The sequence below is a fragment of the Cryptomeria japonica genome, chromosome 8, assembly GCF_030272615.1.
Source record: "Cryptomeria japonica chromosome 8, Sugi_1.0, whole genome shotgun sequence".
NCBI classification, from domain to species: Eukaryota; Viridiplantae; Streptophyta; class Pinopsida; order Cupressales; family Cupressaceae; genus Cryptomeria; species Cryptomeria japonica.
This window is the reverse complement of record NC_081412.1, coordinates 582,939,687-582,955,192: the sequence shown is the minus strand read 5'-3', so window position 1 is coordinate 582,955,192 and position 15,506 is coordinate 582,939,687. Positions and strand designations below refer to the sequence as shown.

General features: G+C 37.8%; 1 protein-coding gene across 2 annotated transcripts in view; it reads right to left on the bottom strand.

The window, feature by feature from the left end:
• Positions 1-15,170, bottom strand: part of LOC131054660 (fructose-1,6-bisphosphatase, cytosolic) — a 143,601-nt gene extending 128,431 nt beyond the window's left edge. The window contains exon 1 of one of the 2 annotated variants that reach the window (XM_057989211.2): positions 14,786-15,170. In XM_057989211.2, the coding sequence (XP_057845194.2) occupies positions 14,786-14,944 (159 nt within the window). In that variant the 5' untranslated portion in view covers positions 14,945-15,170. The remainder of the gene's footprint in view (positions 1-14,785) is intronic. The other variant, XM_057989210.2, reaches the window with a different exon arrangement.
• Between the last annotated feature and the right edge of the window lie 336 nt (positions 15,171-15,506).

Genomic DNA, 15,506 nt, shown 5'->3' with positions numbered 1-15,506 from the left:
GAAGTCGAAAATGGGCAAGGACAATTCAGGAGTCATGAATGCTACTCCCAGCTGAGCATGTATAGAATTGAAGACTATAAGAAAGTGAATGATGCATTCACTATATACATCACACGGATGCTGCAAGGCGGAATCCACAGAAGATTGTCCAAGGAGGCAACAGAGCTAATAGAGATATATGGATCGTGGTATATCCAGTTTCCCACTTTCACGTACCTTAGGATTCATGGGTTTCAATCCAAACCCTACAGGCTTTCTAGGTATCCGACCGACAGAATGATCTTGTTGGAAGTGGTGAGACAGCTTCTAGAGTCCGATGTCATTCAAAGAGAGAAGCATAGGACAGGCATGACATTCCCTATTTCAGTGGGGAAGACGTTAGAGGTTTGCCAATCTGCCATAGCCGCCAACACTACGAGTGAGGAGTTTGCATTCTATCGATTTGCTACATATAAGAAAAGAGAAAGATTTGATCCAGATAAGAAAGTAGGATTGATCAGTGGAGAGAAGTTCATTCACAAAGTTGACATAGAAGATTATTGGGCCAACCTGATGGACGAGCAAGCAGTAAAGAGAAGAATGTGGTCCAAAATGTCAGTGGATTTCATGAGGAAGTGTGGACTTTTCCTCATTCCTGATCAAGTGTTAAATAACAGAGATCATACGCATCCACAGTATGAGAGTGAAATGAAGAAGGCAATCCTATTGCCAAATTGGCCAGAGTCAGAAGAGATTGACTTGAATGTATTGATGAGAGAGGTCTTGAGTTTCTCCTGTGCATGGGTAGATATACAGATGAATAAGTTAGTTGATATGGCTGTTCCCTTCACTTATGAAAGGATGAAGCCGGAAGAGTCTACTTCCGAGGATGATCAGAGGACTATTAGTGATGTCAGGATTCATGCAGACGAAGAGAGTCAAGCTCCCAAGAGAAGGAAGAACACGCCTGGAGAAGTCAAGGCCAGAGGGAAGAAGATTGAGGAGGTGAAGAAGAAACAGAAGACTATCATTCCCCCAAGTGATCGAAGTAACAGAGCAAAACAAGGAGACTCAGCAATGTTCCAACACAGTGATACTACCAGGGAATATTCAGGAGTTACATGCCACAGCGACATCTGCACCTCCAAATGAGAATGATGATCAGTCGGGATCCCCTACTGTCCTTTTGGAAGTTAGTTTGGGAAATGAGATATATGATTTGACCAGGAATAATCCTGATGATGATGATGTTATCTCGGCATTGAGAGGACTTGATCGAGAAATATGTCTCGACAATGGTATGGAGATGGCCGCTATTCCTGAATGGCTGATAAGAAGTATGGAGAAAAGGAAGAAAATGCCATAGGTACAGCCTATTGACGACATTGATGACTACCTAGCTAGGAGTGTTGAGGAGAAAGAGACCAAGAAAGCGGAGATTTTGTCGCACAGAGCTAGAGATGAGACAGGAATGCGGATTGCGCAGATTGTTGTTCCTATTGCAGGCGTGACAGCGGACATAGCTACTCTTATGGATTTCCAGATCACTTCAGTTGCCCTTGGTCGTACATCCAGAAAGCAAGAATTTCAGGAGGTTGGTGAAAACCTCAAGGCAATTGATGCCAAGTTAGACAAAGAGATTGCGGAGAAAGAAAGGTACAAAGAAGAGAATATCAGACTTGGAGAGTATATTGTAGAGATAAGGCGTGAAATCCCACCCTTATTTCCCCTATTGCAGTTGACCATGGAATGCATTCACACTATGAGGCAGCGAGAGATACACTCTCAGAGGTGGAAAAGTGGATTGAGAATATAAGAAAGCAGGCAGATAATTTCCTTACTCAATTTGTCCATGCATAAGATAGGACAACAGGGCTCGTATTTAGAATCCAGTATTTGGAGAGAGTTTGGGAAGAATTCCGACCTATTCAAGAGAAGACTATTCCACGCCTCCAAGCTTTGAAGAAGATTCCTAATTCCACCTTGGTCAACAAGAACATTGTGTACAGTGGAGATAGATACAATTTCCATGGCTGGTATTGTTCATTAGCCGTGAAGAAATCAACTTATGAGAATGCCCAGTCGAGTTGTATGGAGATGGAAGGATTGATTCAGGACATTCAGATGAAGATCCTTGCCTCGATTGAGGAATTATTGGGTGTTCATGTTAGTGATGCTAGTTGTTTACACTTAGACGAATTAAGAGACAAGATGAAATTTATGTATTTTTGCCAGTTGGACTCTTTGAAGAAGGGTCAGATAGATGACTTGGTCTCTTTGTTGATTCATGTTCATAGTTCACAGAAGCTTATGCCAGATTGGGAGAACACTTTGGATGCTTGCTCGGATTCACTAGACGTGATTGATTTACAACAGGATACCTTGCCTAGCATTTCCATGGAGGAGTTAGATTCAGTATTGGCTAGATTCTTGGAATATACTAGGAGAGAGAGAGATGCAGGGAGGAATCTTCTAGAAGATTCCCTATTTGATGACTAGGTATCTTTTTATTGGGCCATATGTAGGTGGTGCCATTTTTTATGTAAACCCTAATTAGGGCAATTCTAGGGTTTTGTTGGCATGATCTTGGTCGTTGATCTTGGATCAATCTGGGCCATCCATTTTTGTAAGAGACTGTATATGCCTCCTTGTCTCTCATTTGTAAGAGAGAGTTTTTGTAGAATTGTTGGTATATGCTGCAGCGATTTGAATCATAATCATTGTTCAATTGTTGGTGATTTTGCTCTTTAAGTGTTGTATTTGCATTCATGCTTCTCAATTCCTCCAAGTTAGATTAGAATTTATTTTCATGTATGTTAGATTGAGTGAAAGATTTGTTGAATTTATTTGTGTGGAATCCTTAATCCATACCACTAACCTCTTGCCACTGGTAAGTGCACCTTGTGTGGTCAACTGGAAATTTAAGTAAGCTTAACTTCAACTATTACGCGTCCCTTGACAAGCATCAACTTGGATGGTGTCAACGTTAAGTATACCTTAGACGATTGCACTAAGCTTGTGTCAATACCTGTTTATGAGACCTCGCCTAGTTTGATTCCACTAGATCTGTTCATCATTTCCTACATTCCTAGGCTTAGAATAGATTTCCTGAACCCTATTCCTTTTGCCCATTTTTTTAGTAAGAAGTAAATCCAGAGCCATATTGATAAATCTTAAGTTGTCAGCACACCTACTCCACATCTTCATGATAATCCAAACATTTGCGTAAGTCCCCAAGTGAACACAACAATTCACATCAACCATTGAGTTACCCACTCGTCACGACCTGACATGTAGAAACCTTGGAATCATTTTAGTTGATCTCATTCTTAGCATCTAAGGTGATTTTGTTCAAGAGAGGGTAAATTACCTTGGTATTTTATTCTGAAATGTTATCTACATAAAAAACACATCAACAAGAATGATTCGCCACACACGGGGGGTGCCAAGATCTAGAAACCAGTCAATAAAAGCCTGCAACCAACCAAACCTGCTCTAATACCATGTTGACTGGTTGTGCTCGATTAACCACAGGCAATCACTCAGATCTGTTGCCTTCCCAACCATAGACGATAAACTGTTATCGTCACCCCCAAGCACACTACATATGTTTCTACTTTCTGATTGATTGACACGAACTGTTGTAGGATGAATATCACGAACTGCAGTAGGATGAATATGCTTCGATCTTCTTGATGTGTTTAATTCGACCAGGATCTATATATTGAATAAATCCTTTGAGAGACAAATGCAACACATATATATACCCGAACATAGATACTTTCAACCATCACGACTTCTCCACAAGTCGGCTTCTAATCAACACGCCTCATATTAGAACTGATTCACATCTTAATCAGTTTAGTACAAACACGTCTTAATTAAATGTGTCTTATAACCCAAGGGTGGTGGATTACACATGATCAGAATATTAACAAATAGAAGCAAATCGATACAATTAAATTGTTTAAGGCCGAAAAGGCCAATTAGACAATTTAATAGTCTATGTCGGCTCACAAAGATTCTGACCGACGCTATCACATTAACAAAATAATGGCTACCATAGGTAGAAGGGTAAGAAACAAGGTTCTTACAGAACATTTGTTGTAATTGAAAAAATTGCTTGTAGATGATGTATATTGGGAGGGACTTGGCTTACTTTTGCATTCTTCAATACATAGATCGGTTAGAAACCAACCAATTCAAGAAGAGAAAAATATAATGAGCCCTAAAACAAGACAATTATAAATCTATTTAAGGATGTAAGATTTGGCTATGAAGGTAGCCACCCAAGATCAAGAAAGATAAAGGAAAGCACAAAGAACTCAAAAGAACAAAGTGACAAAATAATGTTATTCTCTTCAATGATGCAATATGCAAAAGAGAAGCAAGAGAGAGAGATATTTCTCAAATGTGAGCTACAAGTGGATATCTATAGGACACCCCACCAAGATATGTGAATGTAAAACCAATGTGGGATAAAGGAGATGTAGGCAAATGTGTGCAAAACATCTCCACTAATCTAAAAAACTACAAGTCACATGATACAAGTACAACTAACTAAGTAGACAGCTAGCTAAGCAAGCTTATGCTACCCTAGGAGCATAATATGCAATAAAATAAATAAACTAAATGTATCAAAACATCCCAATAAGTATACCTAATGTGGATGGGAAAGATAGATGGATGGGCTTTTTAGCACTTCTAAAATTCTGCAATTTTTAATCGTTGCCTTAGTTTCAAAATTGTCATATTTTTGCATTAGGGTTCTACCTTTCGCTTTTTCAGTTGTTTGGCATTCCAAAAATAAAGTGTTCATTTGGCCTAAGAAAGCCCACAAGAAGCTCAAATACTTGGGTAGTATTTCATCTAGTTGGACTTTGGGCTTAGTTTCAGAACCTTCATCGGGTTCTTACAGGGTTCTCAAAACCTGTTCAGGACCCAACTTACTCTTTTCCTTTCAAAAAGTTAAAGGATTTTGGCACTTAAGATTGGTTTCAAAATTGAGTTCATGTTCTCACAAGGTTCTCAAAACCCATTTGGGGTCGACATACGTTTAATTTCTTTCAAAAAATCTAAGTCGGTGGCATTTTATTGTGGTTTTGAAACCTTCATTGGTTTCCGACAAGGTTCTCAGAATCGGTTCCTTTTTCGACGAAGTAAGGAGAGTTGAGGAGAAAAGCAAAGATAAAGGGCCGAAGGGCAGAGTTAGTCCTTGGTTTTGAAACCAAGTTCGGATTCCGACTTGGTCGTCAAAACTAGTTGTTTCCAGAAAAGGGACAGAAAAGAAAAGTTTTAAGTTGGAGTTTCAGCGATAGGGACCAGTTTCGAAACTAGTTCTGGTTGCCAACAATGGTTCAAAGTCCAACATCATTTCTAGAATTGAAGAAAAGGAGTGGGTGAATGCATAAAGTGAGGGTGGAATAAGTGAATGGTTTTGAAACAAATTTCAATTTCCGAAACCCGTTGATTTTTTGAAAGGCAAAGGTAGTAGGTTGAAAAGGCTTAAAGGCTGAGTTTTGGAGAGGTTCTGAAACCTTGTTAGAACTCTGACATGGTTTCCAGAATATGTCAAATGTCTGATTGCTCAATATTTTTTGGTTGCACGACTGTACAAATATGGAGATTGGCTTCTTTTTCAAATTGGTGGATGTGCGCAACAAGTTGAAGATGATTTTATGGGTCCAAGCCACCATTCCAGGGACCTAATGAGATCGCCATGATTGAACCAGCAAGAGTATGAGATAAAATAAAGTGTAGGGACGACTGGTTGTTTAGATGCTTAAATCAGCATTTAATGGGCATGGTCTTTCACATGTACCTCTCTGCGATCTTTGATAATGAGGTATGAAGGACCAATCATGAGGACAATGATTCGATTTGTTGCGGCAGTCAACAAATGATTGGATTTGGTCCTATTTTATGGTACAATCTTCGTGTGCGATTCGCCAATTGAGTGAATCCTTCAACTACCCAATGATGAGCACTTATGTTCCATCTGTCACTGTTCCAACTACTTGCTTCAGAATTGTAAATGGCCTAAGGCTTAATGCTCCCTCATTCAACAAAGGGAACTTTACGGCCATTTCCAAGGGTTTTGAAATTTTGTATTGGGTGGGTAGAACAAAATAGTGTTGAATTTAGAGCATAGAGAAAAATGTAGACAGTAAATGTTGTGTTCTTCTAGCAAATGTCAACTATATTTTTGATATTTTCATGAGAATATCACAAAATTGTCTCTTGATTGTACATTCAAAATCATATGAATTCAAAATGTATCAAGGATATTTGGATTTGTCATTGCAACTCTTATATGATTGTGTGGACTATTTATTGCTTTCTTTTAAGAAAACAACTAAATGCTTTAAACAATTTACTGTGGTTTTGAATAAATAATTAGGATCTGTAAGTAGAAGTTGTGATAGCAAGAGTGGATTTGTTGATGCAAGGCATTAACACAAGTATCCGATGGTTGCATCTAATTTGTTGAGGGATTACGTTTATTGTTTCTCTATTTGACACCATGCCCTAGGGTAGGCACCAATTTGTTAAATGGCTTGATTCGAGTTCAGAAACACTCCCAGATTATCCATCTTTTTCCCTTTCATGTTATTAGTAGTATAGAGTTAGAAATTGTTCTCAATTACTGGTAAATGCTTGATAACCAAGAATAGAGCCAAATTCAAAGTCAATCATGCTTTCCTTGGCATATTTCATTGAGAACCATTTGCTATAACACAATATTTGAGCAAAATTTGTAGTAGATCACTAGATATTTCAGCAACAAGCATTCCAACAGCCCCAACAGCAAAATATTGCCTGACAGCCTCAGCCCCAAAATGCACTGCAACAAAATGCACAAGGCAATATCAATGCTCAACAAATTGCAAATCAGAATGCCTAGCAACAACCTGCAATGCGGCAAAATTAGAATGCTCGGTACCTCCAAATCAAAGGGTTAATCCTTTTGTTAGAATGACAATGCAGATGGATAGATATAGGCAGATAGATTTTACTACTATACCTAGATTTCCTAACCCAATCAGCAATGAGGTTAGGAATGCTCTGCCTAAGTTCTTTGGCAATAATGCTTTATTTGGTGAAGACCATCTCAGGGCGTTTATGAATGTCATCGACAATTTTGAAACAGAAGATGAAGATGTTCTTAAGCTCTTCATGCAATCTTTAACAAAAGATGCAAGAGATTGGTACATGAGTTTGCCAGATGGGTCTGTTGGGTCTAACCCAAGGTTTGCTTTACATGATCTGACCAATATTCAAAAGGGATATAATGAAGCTGCTGCAGATTTTAATGCAAATTTTATGAAGATATTCAATAAAATCCCTAAACATTTGAAGCCTAATGACTCCATGTGTTTGGTATTTTATATCAATGCATTTGATCCCAAGATGGGATAATTGAGGACCAGATAACCCCAAACACTTAGGGATGCTTTCAAGGCCACCTTGAATATTGAAAATAAGAGAAAGGCTTCTGGCAAAGTGGGTAAGAGGGATGATGTTAAGATGTAATGTCCCTTACTGGGAGGCTGCCAATTCCTTAAGAGCAACATACATTACTACTTATTATGCTATATTAATTACATATAAAATAACTATGGTTGATCATAGTACAACTAATATTGTCCTTATTCAAGCTCTAATCTTAGTCCCTTCTAATTCTCAACCCTGGATGGGGATTTACTTGTCTAGGGTGTGATGACACCACCTCCATAATGCAGCCCAAATTTCAGGAACATTAGTCCATTCACCCTTGGGGCTCATAATGCAGCCCAGATTTCAGGATCATCAATCCATTCACCCTTGGGGCTCATAATGCAGCCCAGATTTCAGGATCATCAATCCATTCACCCTTGGGACTCACCTGATTTGGGATGGATTTACTCTGCCTCTCCCTAACAACACCATGCCTCTCCTTATGAGGAGAAGAATTAGAATTGATTAAGTAATTGGGCTATCATACTATGAGTATACTAACTTCTCATGTATTATGAATATATATGCAATTAAGTATGATCATCGTACATATTGTAGTCTATATTAATATTACTATTAAATTCTGCATAAGAATATTATCAAACTTCATATATTAAGAATACATATTAAGCACATCCCCATGCACACCACCAAGAACAAGGATGTTACTGCCTGTAATAACTTAATAACAGTTCTGATCTGATTTGATTGATGGTGATCTCCTTGGATGCTTTTGATTCCTTTCCTTTATATCTCTCCATATGAGGGGGAGGTCACACCTCTTCATCACGTATGCCCTTTGGCAAGAGACACCCCCTTTCACCATTAGCACCCTTTAAAAGAGTGCAACTCTTCATTATTTCTGCCCTTTGAAAGGGACACAACCTTTCAAAATCAGATCTACCCTTCTGATTCCCAAATTGTTCCCCCTTCAAATGAGTTCTCTTCTCCCTTTTATACCTCATATTTGGGGGAGTCACAACTTATCATTTCATGCCTTTTGACCATTCGTTAACTTTAATCAAGTTTTAATTATCTTTAACTATATTCCTTTATATTTTAATTTAATTTTAATTTTTTGTTCTTTTGTATTTTAAATTTTATTATTACGCTAGGTTCATAGAGACATATTACCCAGCCTATTTTAAACTACCTCCCTGCTTGCTAGGTTTCCCGCATGCAACCTACCTTCGTCTATAGGATATAGGATTTCCGGGTTTATAGGCCATAAAAGAGCGAGAAGGGAACTTTTTAATTTTGGCTTATTTCTCATTATTTATTATTAAATTATATTTCAAAGTGGGGACATTCCAGTCCGCCCCACCCAAGATTGCTTGTCCTCAAGCAATGATCATGGAGTGTTTGAAATGACTTCTAATATGAAATGGCCTTGGAAACACACATGGAATAAACATGTTTAAAAACATATCAAGCATAAACCAAACACAGAGCATACACAGGGATATATGCAAATACGGAGCATACATGTATTGTTGGATTCCTTCTTATTGACTAGAAAGATTCATTGATTCATGTTTACCCTGCAGGATGGCAGGATCAAAGCTCTAATACCAATTGTAATGTCCCCTACTAGAAGACTGCCAATTCCTAAAAAGCAACATACATTACTACTTATTATGCTACATTAATTACATATAAAATAACTATGGTTGCTCATAGTACAACTAATATTGTCCTTATTCAAGCTCTAATCTTAATCCCTTCTTATTCTCAACCCAGATGGAGATTTACTTAACTAGGGCACGATGACAACACCTCCATAATGCAGCCCAAATTTCAGGAACATCAGTCCATTCACCCTTGGGGCTCATAGTGCAGCCCAGATTTCAGGATCATCAGTCCATTCACCCTAGGGCTCACCTCATTTGGGATGGATTTACTCCCCCTCTCCCTAACAACACCTTGCCTCTCCTTATGGGGGGAAGAATTAGAATTGATTAAGTAATTGGGCTATCATGCTATGAGTATACTAACTTCTCATGTATTATGAATATATATGTAATTAAGTATGACCATCATACATATTGCAGTCTATATTAATATTACTAATAAATTCTGCATAAGAACATTATCAAGTTTCATATATTAAACATACATATTAAGCACATCCCCATGAATACCACCAAGAACAAGGATGTTACTGCCTGTAACTTAATAACAGTTCTGATCTGATCTGATTGATGGTGATCTCCTTGGATGCTTTTGATTCCTTTCCTTTATATCTCTCCATATAAGGTAGAGATCACACCTCTTCATCATGTATGCCCTTTGGCAAGAGACATATCCTTTCACCCTTTGAAAGAGTGCAACTCTTCATTATTTCTGCCCTTTGAAAGGGACACAGCCTTTCAAAATCAGATCTGCACTTCTTATTTAAATCAGATCTACCCTTCTGATTCCCAAATTGTCCCCCCTTCAAATGAGTTCTCTTCTCCCTTTTATACCTCATATTTGGGGTAGTCACAACTTATCATTTCATACCTTTTGACCATTCATTAATTTTAATCAAGTTTTAATTATATTCCTTTATATTTTTATTTTATTTTTAGTTTTTATTCTTTTGTATTTAAATTTTATTATTATTATTTATTATTAAATTATATTTCAAAGTGGGGACATTACATAAGATTTTGCAGAATCCAAAGGGGCATCAGAACAAGCAGCTTAAAGAGGAAGACAAATTCGACAAGGTCATGAGAGCATTGAAGAATTTGAGTTATAAGGTGGCCAAAAATGAGAAAGGCCTATCCCATGATAGACCTAATTATCACAGGCATGACAGACCCGGGTTACATGATATGCCTTATAATACTAACTGGCACAATGGGAAACCAGTGAATAATAATTACAAAGGATCTTTCAGCAAGGAGACACCGGATCCATTGTAGAGACCCAACACCAATGTTGTAGATGACACCCCATAGTGTATTGCTTGCAATCTTCCGCACTCTTCTTCACAATGTGTTGTGGCTCAATTAGTCCAAGAGTCTGACGTGTTCTATGGTGAGTATAGTGATGAGTATTTTGATTGGCTGAACACAAAATGAGCAATGCACTTTGTTAGTACTCCCTGATTTGCAGCAATCCTTTCAGGTTCAAACAGATGCAAGAAACTGTGCCATGGGAGCAATTACAAGGAAAGAGGAAAACCACTGCGTTCACATTCTGAATTTTCTCCCAGAGAAATCTTGAATAAATATGACAGAGTTGTATGCTTTTATCCACACAGTGAAGAGGGGGAAGCGTTACATGCTAGGTAAGGAAGTAATCATTCATACCAACCATCCAATTTCCAAATATTTACAAGCACAATAATGTATGGGTTCCCTCTAGCAATTTCATTTGGTCATTTGGTTCATCTTTGGCACATCAAGGACACCTTTAATGCAACTTAGTTACTATATCTCAGCTTGAGCCATTCAAACATGAGGCCAACAAGGAGCAGTATGTGCAAGATGCATATTTTGGACTGAAGTATCAATGGTTGCAATGATTGCATTCGATTTCAAAATAGAACAGCACCAAATGTTTTATGACATTGAGAATTTTTGTATGCCTAAAGATGAAAGAATGAACCTCATGCCTCCAAAGTTGCTAGTCATTTTGGAGTGCCCGGGAAATTATCGACTCTGTGAAGTTATGTCTGCTGATCTAAGCTATGAGGTGATACTTCAAAGTTCATAACAGGATGTTTGTTATGTAGCATAGTAAGCAAAAATATAGAAAATTGGGCAATATATGCCACTACAGTTCCTTCTAGGCCAAGGAAGCACATGACTATATATTTGTAAAAGTTGACCACTTTAGAAAAATGTGAGTTCTGGTTCAATGTAGAAATGTATCAAAGGGGTGAGCAGTTAAGTTGCTTTTCACCAATGTTTGAGTACATTTGATTTTTCCTAATCCTATTGTTTCCAACAAAGATACAAGGTGTTGGGCTGGTTTTGGACAATTTTATGGGAAAGTATCAACACTAGGTTAGACTAAAGTGACATATGGAACATTTGTTTCACCCCTTGAGGGATTATAATGGAAAGCATCCTCAAACATGTGATGAGAATTTCGGATATTTTCAACACTAATGCAATAGAACTATGCATACATCAACCACAAATTCTACATTTGAACCTTTTTATGTGATGAGAATTTGGGATATGTTCAACACTCAAGCAATAGAGCTATGCATAATTCAACCACAAAATCTACATTTGAACCATTTTTTGGATAATATGATTCCTAATCCTTTTGATGTTGTGATCGGGCAGCCAAGACGACAAGGAGGAGCATGTAAATAGGTGTTGAGTCTCAAAGTTGATTGAGAAAGTGACACAAATCCACATATACTTGCATGTTCAGGTTAGAGAGTCACAAGCAATGCACAAGGATAGGCATTATCAAAATAAGATTGGGCATAAGTTCCAAGTGGAAGACAAGGTATGGTTATACCTGAGTAAAGATCGACTTTGAAGCCAAGCAAGAAAACTTAAGCAGTTAAGGTATGGTCACTCTAAGATACAGGGACATAAGTGGGAATACTATGAGTTTAAACCTACATCCCTTCCATGGGATTGCGTGTTGTTGTCAATGTGGAAAACTTAGACTTGTTCAAACCTAAGATACCGGTTCTTGGCATTTTAGGCTGGGTCCGGGTCCTGATTCTTGCTCGGTCCTGGTTCTCCCCGGGTTCTCCCTGGGTTCCACCCAGGTCCTGCCCAGGTGGATGGGTTCTCTGTGGGTCCTACGCAGAACCCACAAAGAACCCATCCACCTAGGCAGGACCCGGGTGGAACCCAAGGAGAACGCACGCCTGTGGGTTCCCAAAAACAGGGCCCACGGGTCATAAAAACACAAAAAACAATAAAAAACACTTTTTTTAATATTTTTTTAACATGATATTAGACTTTAGTTATTACTGATTACATTTGCGATATATGAATATTTATTGGCATTGGCAATTATGGATTTATCATTTATCATTTATGTATGGAAAGTCACATTGACGCAAAACCCACAAAGAACCCATCCACCTGGGCAGGACCCGGGTGGAACCCAAGGAGAACGCACGCCTGTGGGTTCCCAAAAACAGGGCCCACAGGTCATAAAAACACAAAAAACAATAAAAAACGCTTTTTTTAATATTTTTTTAACATGATATTAGACTTTAGTTATTACTGATTACATTTGCGATATATGAATATTTATTGGCATTGGCAATTATGGATTTATCATTTATCATTTATGTATGGAAAGTCACATTGTGTATATATATATATATATATATTAAATATATATATATATATATATTTAATTAAATATATATATATATATATATATATAATTAAATATATATATATATATGTACTGATGTACCCGTACCCATACCCAACAAAAAAAAATTTTTGCCAAATCCACGAATTCGTACCCGAACCGGTAACTTAGGTTCAAACCTTACATGTTGTATGAAGAAGAAACATGTCTCGTGCTACCCATATTTGAAATCTTACCTCTGTAGAGGTTTAAAAGAACACTTGGTGCTGCAACAGAAAGTGAAGAAAACCAGGAGAGGATAAAATGCAAGTTGGACAGAAGGAACAGTTGACAAGCAAAGCCAAGATGCATTCCAAGAAGAAAATAGAGGAATTCATCAATGTGAGATTTTTCATTTTCACATTCTATTATAATGAATAAGAGAGCTTCTGTTACAAACTATGGGTTTATTGCTCTCATCTTGTAGGAAACTAAGCTTTTGGAAGCCAAAAACCTCCCCATCGGGGGCCGTGTGGCTGAAATCGGATCATGATGTGGTTTGTGTTGCTATCATATATGTTGTATCTCTCCCAGAAAGACAATAAGACTCTAGCCCAGTGATCAGCTAAAGAACAATTGTACAGGTGTTCACAATGTTTTACAGAGCTCCAAAATTCATCTAGGAAGGATAGGAGCCTTAGAGAATCTTTTGGAACATACTGTTTTGCTACAGCATTTCACAGGGGCAACTCTGTCCAGACCAAACCAGCCCTATGAATTTGTGGCGAGTTCGTTCCAGAAGAAACTTGTCCCCAAAACCAGATAACACATGAAAGTGTTTGTCAAGGACCAAACTCATCCATATGTGTCTGTTCAAGTTTAATCTCATCCTCAATAAGACAGAAGATGAAACTTGTCACCCAGTTTGGATGGATTGGAACACTGTCTATTGGGTTTGTCCTCGATTGGAGTCTTTTGTCTTGAATTTCGTATATGTTTCTTTTGTCTTGAATTTTCTGTATGCTTAAGTCATAGCAGAGCATTGAAGGGAATGTCAAGAATCATCTAAGAATTTGAAGTCAGATGCAGAGTAATAAAGGAAGGAAAAGTCAACATAGAATAGGGCTTTGGAGATGCATAACACGGGAGAGAGGCATATAGTCATATGACATGACATTGTGAGCTTGTAACTTTGTGAATCTTAGTTGATAGCAAATTGAAAGCAAAACCCAAGATGTCCGAATTTTCCCACACTTGGTTTCTCCGGGCCAAATCTGAAATATTTGTGTACTGGATTTGTTTCATTTATGCATCTACATGTTCATTTCTATATTCTTCATGTTTTTCACATGGCCATTCTATGAACTGAATGTGCATAGACATTAGTATTAAATCTACAAATAATCCTACTATGGCAGGTATAAGACGAAGTAAGATGTGTGCCAATGAATTAGATTAGACGCCAATATAACCAAGCTTATCATGGATATGGAAAACTGTGCGCAAAACAGATTATGTATCTGCAATTGACACAAGCTGAAGTCTAATTCGACTACCACTGGGTTTGTTGGAGAAAGCCAGTGACTAGATTGACCGATAAAACAGGTATCGAAATCATGATTTTCGGCGTATTAATGAAAATAATGGCCAGAGTTCAACTGAATCGAAATCTAACTGAACAATCGTACTAAAACCCATTCACACAAGTAACCAAGAAAAAATGCAGTGCATGTTTTCGATCCTAATAATACTCCATCAACCGAAAGCCATATGAATTCATTTCAAAAGCAAGCAGATACCCAGATGCCAACAATTATACAGGTGACTCATACCAGTGACTCAGCTTCCAAGAAAACAGAGGAATTAACTTCAAAATATGAGGGGACAACTGGGGAACTAATAAAATTTGATTCTACAGGGATCCTAAAAATTCTATGTAGTTGAAAAGAATAGTTGATATTAGAAATTTGCAAAATTCCCAAACACCCAAAATATAAAAAAACAAAAGAAATGTAAGATGTGGGATAATTGAGAAATCAACCTTACTGACAGCAGAGCAAACAAATTTGCAGCCAAGGACAATGTGGCTGAGCAAAATTGTAAAGTCGCCACGAGCTTCTGGATGTTTTGACTGCTCGTTAAGAACGAAGCGCGTTATGGTCATCAAGTCTGTATGATAAGCAGCTGCTGCGTGATCCATCCTGGCTCTTCCAAATGCAGATGCACTATAAAAATTCTCCAAGTTTCTGGTAACTATATGCTATTGGCCATCCGCTTTTATAGGTATTGCCCTTGTGTTTGTTGTCTGATTGGATTACTTCGTAATTTGATGATGACCTGGAGGCGCGTCATTTCTAATCTTCCACTACCGATAGTGCCTTTGCTTTTTTTTTTTCAAAAATTCCAAGAAAAAATCAATTTCCCCGATGGATGCTAACGTTCATCTCGAGATCAGGTGTTAGCTATCTAAATAGATTGCGTAAAACGGCGTTTGATGGTGACCTGGGGCAGCGTCATTTGTAGTTATTCTCTATTGACTAATTTTTTTGGTTCATTTTTAAAATTTCAAAGAAAATATCAATTGTTCCATGAATGTTATGGAATGGGTATGAGAAGTGATGACTTCAAATAAACTATGCATTTATTTATAGGGATCCCAATAAGACTGAAATAAAACCTCCAAGGTTGGGTTTCATGGAGGGGAGCTTCCTAAAAAATAGTGTTGGAGCTGTTGAGATTTTTAGCAATATTTTAAAGTTTTT